The following is an 11,468-nucleotide window of genomic DNA, read 5'->3' as shown; positions in this document are numbered from 1 at the left end:
GCACGCTCTGTTGTGTTCGGCCCACTCCCCATCGCCCCGCCCCACTCCACGCCCCCCTCCCCCCCCCCGCGACTCCCTGCCCCCGCTCTCCCCCTCTCCGACTCGCTGTCCCGCTCTCCCCCCTCCGACTCGCTGTCCCGCTCTCCCCCCCCCGACCCCCTGTCCCGCTCTCCCCCCCCCGACCCCCTGCCCCGCTCTCCCCCCCGACCTCCTGCCCCGCTCTCCCCCCCCTCCTGCCCCGCTCTCTCCCCCCCTCCCTGCCCTGCTCTCCCCCCCCACTCTCCCCCCCCTCCCCGCCCCGCGCTCCCCCCCCTCCCTGCCCGCTCTCCCCCCCTCCCTGCCCCGCTCTCCCCCCCTCCCTGCCCCGCTCTCCCCCCCCCTCCCTGCCCCGCTCTCCCCCCCTCCCTGCCCCGCTCTCCCCCCCCCTCCTGCCCCGCTCTCCCCCCCCTCCCTGCCCCGCTCTCCCCCCCTCCCTGCCCCGCTCTCCCCCCCCCCTCCCTGCCCCGCTCTCCCCCCCCTCCCTGCCCCGCTCTCCCCCCCCTGCCCCGCTCCCCCCCCCTGCCCCGCTCTCCCCCCCGCCCCGCTCTCCCCCCCCGCCCCGCTCTCCCCCCCCGCCCCGCTCTCCCCCCCCGCCCCGCTCTCCCCCCCCCGCCCCGCTCTCCCCCCCCCGCCCCGCTCTCCCCCCCCCCGCCCCGCTCTCTCCCCCCCCGCCCCGCTCTCTCCCCCCCCCCGCCCCGCTCTCCCCCCCCGCCCCGCTCTCCCCCCCCCGCCCCGCTCTCTCTCCCCCCCCCCCGCCCCGCTCTCTCCCCCCCCGCTCTCTCCCCCCCCCCGCCCCGCTCTCTCCCCCCCCCCCCCGCCCCGCTCTCTCCCCCCCCCCCCCGCCCCCGCTCTCTCCCCCTCCCCGCTCTCTCCCCCCCCCCGCCCCGCTCTCTCCCCCCCCCCCGCCCCGCTCTCTCCCCCCTCTCCGCCCCGCTCTCTCCCCCCTCCCCGCCCCGCTCTCTCCCCCCCTCCCCGCCCCGCTCTCTCCCCCCTCCCCGCCCCGCTCTCTCCCCCCCTCCCCGCCCCGCTCTCTCCCCCCTCCCCGCCCCGCTCTCTCCACCCCCCCGCCCCACTCTCACACCCCCGCCCCACTCCTCCACCCCCCCGCCCCACTCTCCACCCCCCCGCCCCACTCTCCACCCCCCCCCGCCCCACTCTCCACCCCCCCCCGCCCCACTCTCCACCCCCCCGCCCCACTCTCCACCCCCCCGCCCCACTCTCCACCCCCCCCGCCCCACTCTCCACCCCCCCCGCCCCACTCTCCACCCCCCCCGCCCCACTCTCCACCCCTCTTGCCCCGCCCCACTCTCCACCCTCTGCCCCCGCCCCACTCCACCCTCGCCCCTCCCCCCCTCCCCCGCCCCACTCTCCACCCCCCCGCCTCACTCTCCACCCCCCCGTCCCACCCCCCCGCCCCACTCTCCACCGCTCCGCCCCACCCCCCCGCCCCACTCTCCACCCCTCCGCCCCACTCTCCACCCCTCCGCCCCACTCTCCACCCCACTCTCCACCCCTCCGCCCCACTCTCCGCCCCACCCCCCCGCCCCACTCTCCACCCCTCTGCCCCACCCCCCGCCCCACTCTCCACCCCCCCGTCCCACCTCCCCGCCCCACTCTCCACCCCCCCCGTCCCACCCCCCCCCGCCCCACTCTCCACCCCCCCCGTCCCACCCCCCCTGCCCCACTCTCCACCCCCCCCGTCCCACCCCCCCGCCCCACTCTCCACCCCCCCCCGTCCCACCCCCCCGCCCCACTCTCCACCCCTCTGCCCCACCCCACCCCCCCCGCCCCCCCGCCCCACCCCCCCCCCGTCCCACTCTCCACCCCCCCGTCCCACTCTCCACCCCCCCCCCCGTCCCACTCTCCACCCCCCCCCGTCCCACTCTCCACCCCCCCCCCGTCCCACTCTCCACCCCCCCCCGTCCCACTCTCCACCCCCCCCCCCGTCCCACTCTCCACCCCCCCCCGTCCCACTCTCCACCCCCCCCCCGTCCCACTCTCCACCCCCCCCCGTCCCACTCTCCACCCCCCCCCGTCCCACTCTCCACCCCCCCCGTCCCACTCTCCACCCCCCCCCGTCCCACTCTCCACCCCCCCCCGTCCCACTCTCCACCCCCCCTCCCTGGCCCGACTCTCCACCCCCCTCCCTCCCTGACTCTCCACCCCCCCTCCCTCCCTGACTCTCCACCCCCCCTCCCTCCCTCCCTCCCTGACTCTCCACTCCCCCCTCCCTCCCCGCCCCACTCTCTCTCCCCCCTCCCCGCCCCACTCTCTCTCCCCCCCCCTCCCCGCCCCACTCTCTCTCCCCCCCTCCCCGCCCCACTCTCTCTCCCCCCCCCCCCCACTCTCTCTCCCCCCCCCCTCCCCGCCCCACTCTCTCTCCCCCCCCTCCCTGCCCCCCTCTCTCTCTCCCCCCTCCCTGCCCCACTCTCTCTCTCCCCCCTCCCTGCCCCACTCTCTCTCTCCCCCCTCCCTGCCCCACTCTCTCTCTCCCCCCTCCCTGCCCCACTCTCTCTCTTCCCCCTCCCTGCCCCACTCTCTCTCCCCCCCTCCCTGCCCCACTCTCTCTCCCCCCCCCTCCCTGCCCCACTCTCTCTCCCCCCCTCCCTGCCCCACTCTCTCTCCCCCCCTCCCTGCCCCACTCACTCTCCCCCCCTCCCTGCCCCACTCTCTCTCCCCCCCTCCCTGCCCCACTCTCTCTCCCCCCCTCCCTGCCCCACTCTCTCTCCCCCCCTCCCTGCCCCACTCTCTCTCCCCCCCTCCCTGCCCCACTCTCTCTCCCCCCTCCCTGCCCCACTCTCTCTCCCCCACTCTCTCTCCCCCCTCCCTGCCCCACTCTCTCCCCCCTCCCTGCCCCACTCTCTCTCCCCCTCCCTGCCCCACTCTCTCTCCCCCCTCCCTGCCCCACTCTCTCTCCCCCCTCCCTGCCCCACTCTCTCTCCCCCCCTCCCTGCCCCACTCTCTCTCCCCCCCTCCCTGCCCCACTCTCTCTCCCCCCCTCCCTGCCCCACTCTCTCTCCCCCCCTCCCTGCCCCACTCTCCCCCCCTCCCTGCCCCACTCTCCCCCCCTCCCTGCCCCACTCTCCCCCCCTCCCTGCCCCACTCTCCCCCCCTCCCTGCCCCACTCTCTCTCCCCCCTCCCTGCCCCACTCTCTCTCCCCCCCTCCCTGCCCCACTCTCTCTCCCCCCCTCCCTGCCCCACTCTCTCTCCCCCCCTCCCTGCCCCACTCTCTCTCCCCCCTCCCTGCCCCACTCTCTCTCCCCCCTGCCCCACTCTCTCTCCCCCCTGCCCCACTCTCTCTCCCCCTGCCCCACTCTCCCCCCTCCTTTCCCCCCTCTCTTACCCGAACCGTATTTCACATCATGCGAGTGCAGCCTCACGTTATGCCGCGTGTTTAATAATTTAATAACTGAGCCACAGGTCACGTAGCTCAACTCGGAAGTGCCCAAGATCCCACACACCCCAAAACAGGAAACAATCCACAACCGGAGCAACCCCGAGACCGGCTTTAACCCAGACTCCATCTTCCCCCCTTCAACCGCCACCCGGCTGCCAACCAACGTCAGCAGGCTGGAGGACCAGCTCCAACAGCGCCACCGCCAGGCTGGAGGACCAGCTCCAACAGCGCCACCGCCAGGCTGGAGGACCAGCTCCAACAGCGCCACCGCCAGGCTGGAGGACCAGCTCCAACAGCGCCACCGCCAGGCTGGAGAACCAGCTCCAACAGCGCCACCAGCAGGCTGGAGGACCAGCTCCAACAGCGCCACCGCCAGGCTGGAGGACCAGCTCCAACAGCGCCACCGGCAGGCTGGAGGACCAGCTCCAACAGCGCCACCAGCAGGCTGGAGGACCAGCTCCAACAGCATCACCAGCAGGCTGGAGGACCAGCTCCAACAGCGCCACCGGCAGGCTGGAGAACCAGCTCCAACAGCGCCACCAGCAGGCTGGAGGACCAGCTCCAACAGCGCCACCAACAGGCTGGAGGATCAGCTCCAACAGCATCACCAGCAGGCTGGAGGACCAGCTCCAACAGCGCCACCAGCAGGCTGGAGGACGAGCTCCAACAGCGCCACTGCCAGGCTGGAAGACCAGCTCCAACAGCGCCACTGGCAGGCTGGAGGACCAGCTTCAACAGCGCCACCTGCAGACTGGAGGACCAGCTCCAACAGCGCCACCAGCAGGCTGGAGGACCAGCTCCAACAGCGCCACCTGCAGACTGGAGGACCAGCTCCAACAGCGCCACCGCCAGCCTGGAGGACCAGTTCCAACAGCGCCACCAGCAGGCTGGAGGACCAGCTTCAACAGCACCACCTGCAGACTGGAGGACCAGCTCCAACAGCGCCACTGGCAGGCTGGAGGACCAGCTCCAACAGCGCCACTGGCAGGCTGGAGGACCTGCTCCAACAGCGCCACCAGCAGGCTGGAGACCAGCTCCAACATCGCCATCGCCAGCCTGGAGGAGCAGCTCCAACAGCGCCGCCGCCAGGCTGGAGGACCAGCTCCAACAGCGCCACCAGCAGGCTGGAGGACCAGCTCCAACAGCGCCACCAGCAGGCTGGAGGACCAGCTCCAACAGCATCACCAGCAGGCTGAAGGACCAGCTCCAACAGCGCTGCCGCCAGGCTGGAGGACCACCTCCAACAGCGCCGCCGCCAGGCTGGAGGACCAGCTCCAACAGCGCCACCGGCAGGCTGGAGGACAAGCTCCAACAGCGTCACCGGCAGCCTGGAGGACCAGCTTCAACAGCGCCACCTGCAGGCTGGAGGACCAGCTCCAACAGCGCCACCGCCAGGCTGGAGGACCAGTTCCAACAGCGCCACCAGCAGGCTGGAGGACCAGCTTCAACAGCGCCACCTGCAGACTGGAGGACCAGCTCCAACAGCGTCACCGCCAGGCTGGAGGACCAGCTCCAACAGCGTCACCGCCAGGCTGGAGGACCAGCTCCAACAGCGCCACCGGCAGGCTGGAGGACCAGCTCCAACAGCGCCACCAGCAGGCTGGAGGACCAGCTCCAACAGCATCACCAGCAGGCTGAAGGACCAGCTCCAACAGCGCCGCCGCCAGGCTGGAGGACCACCTCCAACAGCGCCGCCGCCAGGCTGGAGGACCAGCTCCAACAGCGCCACCGGCAGGCTGGAGGACAAGCTCCAACAGCGCCACCGGCAGCCTGGAGGACCAGCTTCAACAGCGCCACCTGCAGGCTGGAGGACCAGCTCCAACAGCGCCACCGCCAGGCTGGAGGACCAGTTCCAACAGCGCCACCAGCAGGCTGGAGGACCAGCTTCAACAGCGCCACCTGCAGACTGGAGGACCAGCTCCAACAACGTCACCGCCAGGCTGGAGGACCAGCTCCAACAGCGTCACTGCCAGGCTGGAGGACCAGCTCCAACAGCGCCACCGGCAGGCTGGAGGACCAGCTCCAACAGCATTACCAGCAGGCTGGAGGACCAGCTTCAACAGCGCCACCTGCAGACTGGAGGACCAGCTCTAACAGCGCCACCAACAGGCTGGAGGACCAGCTCCAACAGCGCCACCGGCAGGCTGGAGGACCAGCTCCAACAGCGTCACCGCCAGGCTGGAGGACCAGCTCCAACAGCGTCACCGCCAGGCTGGAGGACCAGCTCCAACAGCGTCACCGCCAGGCTGGAGGACCAGCTCCAACAGCGCCACCGGCAGGCTGGAGGACCAGCTTCAACAGCGCCACCTGCAGACTGGAGGACCAGCTCCAACAGCGCCACCGCCAGCCTGGAGGACCAGTTCCAACAGCGCCACCAGCAGGCTGGAGGACCAGCTTCAACAGCGCCATCTGCAGACTGGAGGACCAGCTCCAACAGCGCCACTGGCAGGCTGGAGGACCAGCTCCAACAGCGCCACCAGCAGGCTGGAGACCAGCTCCAACAGCGCCACCGCCAGGCTGGAGGACCAGTTCCAACAGCGCCACCAGCAGGCTGGAGGACCAGCTTCAACAGCGCCACCTGCAGACTGGAGGACCAGCTCCAACAGCGCCACCAGCAGGCTGGAGGACCAGCTCCAACATCGCCACCAGCAGGCTGGAGACCAGCTCCAACAGCGCCATCGCCAGCCTGGAGGACCAGCTCCAACAGCGCCGCTGCCAGGCTGGAGGACCAGCTCCAACAGCGCCGCCGCCAGGCTGGAGGACTAGCTCCAACAGTGCCGCCGCCAGGCTGGAGGACCAGCTCCAACAGTGCCACCGGCAGGCTGTATACCAGCTCCAACAGCGCCACCACCAGCCTGGAGGACCAGCTCCAACAGCGCCACCTCGTGATGAACACATGATGAAGTATCGAGTTAGATACATATATTTAAATATTTGTATCAATTAAATCTGTAATATAAGAGTTTGGATAATTTCTGCATTACAGAGGTTTGATTTTATCCCCTTGAGATTAACCTATTGGCCACTCAACAGTCTGCCAGCAATTGGGGTCTGCATATTCTGTTGGTTATTATAGAACATTACAGCGCAGTACAGGCCCTTTGGCCCTCGATGTTGCGCCAACCTTATTGAAACAATTATTAAATTAGCACATTTATAATTTTATTTGTCAGTTTTAATCCGTCTTATCTATATTTTAATACTTGCTTCCAATACTTTTGGAATAAGAAGAAGATGTTCTTGATCTGCCTGTCTTAGGCCTCCTGCTAATATCCTCCTTCTCAAATAGATAGGTCGGAAATAAATGGTGGCATTGCCCCGGACACGCACATCCCATGAATGCAAAAAATCTCCATGTTTTATTCTGTACTAACATTTGCCTCATATTTTCTGTGAAGCACCTTGGAACAGTTTTTCTCATTAAAACTGCTATATAAATGAACACTGTTGATGCTCAAAAATAATAGGTGGAAACTATTTGTATAAGAAATCATTTCACCCTATGTATAATGGATATCATAATGGTTTTCCAAATTAACTCTATAATTCTAAATTCCTTTGTTTTAGTGCAATCAATATAATGTACCATGTCATTAAGATACATAATCAATTTATCAAGCTTTTAACTAACATTTTAGTTTCTATGATACTCTATGACTGGGAACATCACGGTATTAGATTATAATTACTCAGTAGATGTGATGAGAGAAGAGGAGAATGAAACAATGCAGCATCAACATAGTGATGGGATGTGTCCTTCCAATCTTCCAATGCTGTTGTTAGTAGCTCCAATCTCAGAACGAGCCCTATCCATAGTTGGGGAAATTCTGGTCCATAGGTTCAGTATAACTTTCACTTTCTGTGTGTGCCTCCTAACTGATGCCTTTTTTGGACCTTTAACTCACTCTTAAACTGCCTATTTTTGTGAGAGTCCATGAGGCGACTTGTGCCGAAAGTGGGTAGAGCCGTCGACATGAAGGGAATATTAAATGACAACACTCAAGGAAACAGGTGTAGAGTTGTAGCAAAAAACAGAAAATGCTGAATTAACTGGGCTGATCTGGCAGCAATTGCAGACAGAGAAACAGATTTGATGCTTGAAGTATATTTGACTCTTGTGTGTGTGTTTCTTCCGGGTGCTCCGGTTACCTCCCACAATCCGAAAGACGTGCTGGTTAGGTGCATTGGCCATGCTAACAAATTCTCCCACAGTGTACCTGAACAGGCAGCACAGTGCCACAGTAGTTAGCACTGCAGCTTCACAGCACCAGGGACCCGGGTTCAAATCCGGCCTCGGGTGACTGTCTGCGTGGAGTTTGCACATTCTCCCTGTGTCTGCATGAGTTTCCTCCGGATGCTCTGGTTTCTTCCCACAGTCCAAAGATGTGCAGGTTATGTTGATTGGCCATGCTAAATTGCCCCTTAGTGTCGGGATTAGCAGGTTACATTTGTGTGGTTACAGGGGTAGAGTCTGGATGGGTTTGTTGTTAGTGCAGACTCGATGGACCGAATGGCCTCCTTCTGCACTGTAGGATTCTATGATTCTTCAGTGACAATATTAAAACAGAAAGTGCTGGAAAATTTCAGCAAGTCTGGAAGCATCTGTGGAGAGAGTAATGTTTGGAGTATGTCTGACTCCTCTTCAGTAAAAATATAAAAACAGAAAATGCTGGATAAATGCACGGTGACGCAGTGGTTAGCACTGCTGCCTCACAGTGCCAGGAACCCAGGTTCGATTCTCGGCTTGGGTCACTGTCTGTGCGGAGTCTGCACATTCTCCCCGTGTTTGCATGCGTTTAGAACCATAGAACATTACAGCACAGAAACAGGCCTTTTGGCCCTTCTTGCCTGTGCTGAACCATTTTTGTGCCTAGTCTCACTGACCTGCACCTGGACCATATCCCTCCACACCCCTCTCATCCATTTACCTGTCCAAGTTTTTCTTAAATGTTAAAAGTGAGCCCGCATTCACCACCTCATCTGGCAGCTCATTCCAAACTCCCACCACTCTCTGTGTGAAGAAGCTCCCCCTAATATTCCCTTTAAACTTTTCCCCCCTCACCCTTAACCCATGTCCTCTAGTTATTTTCTCCCCTAGCCTCAGTGGAAAAAGCCTGCTTGCATTCACTCGATCTATACCCATCATGATTTTATACACCTCTATCAAAGCTCCGCTCATTCTTCTACGCTCCAGGGAATAAAGTCCTAACCTATTCAAACTTTCTCTGTGACTCGGTTTCTCAAGTCCGGCAACATCCTTGTAAACCTTCTCTGCACTCTTTCAACCTTATTAATATCCTTCCTGTAATTAGGTGACCAAAACTGCACACAATACTCTAAATTCGGCCTCACCAATATCTTATACAACCTCACCATAACATTCCAACTCCTATACTCAATACTTTGATTTATAAAGGCCAATGTACCAATCCTCTGGGGCTCCGGTTTCCTCCCACAATACGAAAGATGTGCTGGTTAGATGCATTGGCCACGCTAACAAATTCTCCCTCAGTATAACTGAACAGGCGGTGGAGTGTGGCGACTAGGGGATTTTCACAGTAACTTCATTGCAATGTTAATGTAAGCCTACTTGTGACAATAATAAATAAACTTGAAAACTCAAAACGTTGGTCAGACAGCATCCGTGGAGAGTGAAACGGAGTTAATGTCTGGATTACAAATGAATCTTCTTCAGTAATAATATAAAAACAGTAAATGATGGCTAAACCCAGCAGATCTGGCAGCATCTGTGGAGAGAGAAACAGAGTTAATGGCCAGAATTTTACCGCCCCGCCTGCCACGGGAATCGGAGTGGGCGATGGGCAGACAATGGAAAGGTCCGTTGACCTCGGGCAGGATTTTATGGTTTTGGGACGAGCGAGGCCATAAAATCCCACCCAGGCATGTCTGGAGTATGTTTGCCGCCTCTTCAATAATAATATTATAAACAGAAAATGTTGGATAAACTGAGTTGATGTGTGGAGAGAAAGAGTTAACATTTCTGACCCTTCTGCAAAAATCTTCTTCAAAGCTGTTGTCCAGGTGTAGAGTTGTGTTTGGCAAAGGGGGGAGAGCCATACTCTAGTCTACAGTGGACGGTAGAATGAATGAGGATTGGAAGGGGAGAGGTGCCTAGGTGCTGGGCGTTACCTGTCTGGTGTTGATTCCTCTCCCGGAACTGGATGCTGCGGGCTGGAGGTGACGAGAGGGGGAAGGTTTGCGGGTTGCACAGGCGCGGAGAGGTTTGCGGGTTGCACTCGGGCGGCCATTTTTAAAGTATTTCCGTGCTGGGCTGGGATCGGTCAGTTTGGATTGTCAGTCCCGGGGAATCATCGGGCCGTTTTCTCTCGGTACCTTCAGCGAGGTGCTGATCCCCCCCCCCCTTTTTTATTTTCCTTCTCTTTTATATTTTCTCTGAAACAGTCGGATGTTTGTGTGTTAACTGTGGCCGCCGCCGTGCTGATCTTGTCTGGTTTCAGCTGCTGCGGCGGCGCTGGAGGCTCCCACACCCGCACTAGGCCGCAAATCCTCCCAGCCCCGAAATCCCCATCTCTCACACACAGAAAAAACTGCCAACCATCGCCACTAAACCCACTCCCTCTGATCCATGCTCACTCTGTAACTGCCCCCCCCCCCCTTTCGATATCACAGTCATTACCCGTAACAGGATTACCCAGATCTTTAGGTTCACACTCTTGTCAATTCTACAACCCCAGCATTGTTTTAATGTCAGCCACATCTTTTATATACATTGTTAGTTCCGTTATGTGTTTTTAATCTCAAAAAATGTAGGCTTTCCTACCTTCCCCCTGCACTAAACATGCACGTTTTGTCATCTTAATAAAATGTTTTATTATATATATTTTTGTTATCTGTTTCAAGTAAACATCCCTCTTCTTCCTCCCTACCTTCCAAAAAAAAGTCAAATAAATGGACCCTCTTTTCCTGTTAAATTGCTTTTGGTGTGACACAGACTTTGAGTTTTGCTTCAATTATTTCTTCCTTTTCACTGTGCAGGGTTTGCAAAGATGTCTGACTTTGTGGAGAGTGAAGCTGAGGAGTCTGAGGAAGAGTACAATGAAGAAGGAACAGTGGTACCCAAGAAGCCCAAGAAGTTCATGGAAGATGACGATGGTATGTGATATATCTGCAGTGTAAACATGAACCACATATGGTTTGTATCCCCATTGTGCACAATTAACTAATCTCTGGAATCTGCACTATGATAGGAAGATGACATCTCATTTTAATATTTCTTTAGAGTTTGGTTAATGCAAAATGAAAGCACAGAACCGTGTTGCGATATTGTGCAAGAGAAATGTTGTATTCACATAAGCATATTATCAAATTTTTTGGATGCCTCAAAGTACTATACAGCTGATTATTTGAAATGCTGGTGTTGTGTAGACAACTACCAAACAATTTACACATTTGGGTATACAAGTAGCAAATGTGTAGCCATCATTTGTTTTTGGTAATGGCTGACAGTGGATTGTTGAACTCCCTACTCTTTAAATAATGTTATGAGGTCTGTTATGCCCACCTGAAAGCACACAGCCTGTAACCTAAGTTCAACATTGCAATCAAAAGATGCATTTCTGACAAGGACTGTTATAAGCTCTTAGTGCAGCTTGAACATACAACCTTTTGACTCTAGAAATCACAGTACTCTAGCAGATGTAAGTTAATAAGTGTACCAGAAGTCAACATTTTCATGTTGGCATCTACAGTAGTAGATGTTCTTACTGACTCCAAGGATGAGTTGAAGATGCGGGTAGAACCTTGAAACATGCTTTCTGCGGGATGTCGGGAATAAAATCGGAACTTGTCCTAGTTAAATACAGCTGGCTGTAATTCCTGATATTGGCCATAAGCAACAGGGCAGTTCTGAAATCCACTTTCCAAAATCTGTTCTTTTTACTTAGATGGAGGAAAGGAAATTTAAATGCCAAACATAGAACCATAGAATCCCTAAAGTGCAGAAGGTGGCCATTCACCACTTACCCAGCCCCACCCCACCCCATCCCTGTA

At 59.0% G+C, this 11,468-nt stretch overlaps 2 protein-coding genes across 2 annotated transcripts in view; one reads left to right on the top strand and one right to left on the bottom strand.

Annotated features, from left to right (window-relative positions):
- Positions 1 to 3,607, bottom strand: part of LOC144501876 (stromal cell-derived factor 2-like) — a 25,282-nt gene extending 21,675 nt beyond the window's left edge. Inside the window, exon 1 of the mRNA XM_078225918.1 lies at positions 3,384 to 3,607. Within this exon, the coding sequence (XP_078082044.1) occupies positions 3,384 to 3,564 (181 nt within the window). The 5' untranslated portion in view covers positions 3,565 to 3,607. The remainder of the gene's footprint in view (positions 1 to 3,383) is intronic.
- Positions 3,608 to 9,674: 6,067 nt separating this feature from the next.
- supt6h (SPT6 homolog, histone chaperone and transcription elongation factor) overlaps positions 9,675 to 11,468 on the top strand; it is a 73,827-nt gene continuing 72,033 nt past the window's right edge. Inside the window, exons 1-2 of the mRNA XM_078224918.1 lie at positions 9,675 to 9,801; positions 10,455 to 10,571. Coding sequence (XP_078081044.1) covers positions 10,466 to 10,571 — 106 coding nt within the window. The 5' untranslated portion in view covers positions 9,675 to 9,801; positions 10,455 to 10,465. The remainder of the gene's footprint in view (positions 9,802 to 10,454; positions 10,572 to 11,468) is intronic.

Source organism: Mustelus asterias, chromosome 12, assembly GCF_964213995.1.
Source record: "Mustelus asterias chromosome 12, sMusAst1.hap1.1, whole genome shotgun sequence".
NCBI lineage: Eukaryota > Metazoa > Chordata > Chondrichthyes > Carcharhiniformes > Triakidae > Mustelus > Mustelus asterias.
Note: the sequence above shows the minus strand (reverse complement) of the source record. Positions and strands in the feature narration are given on the sequence as shown.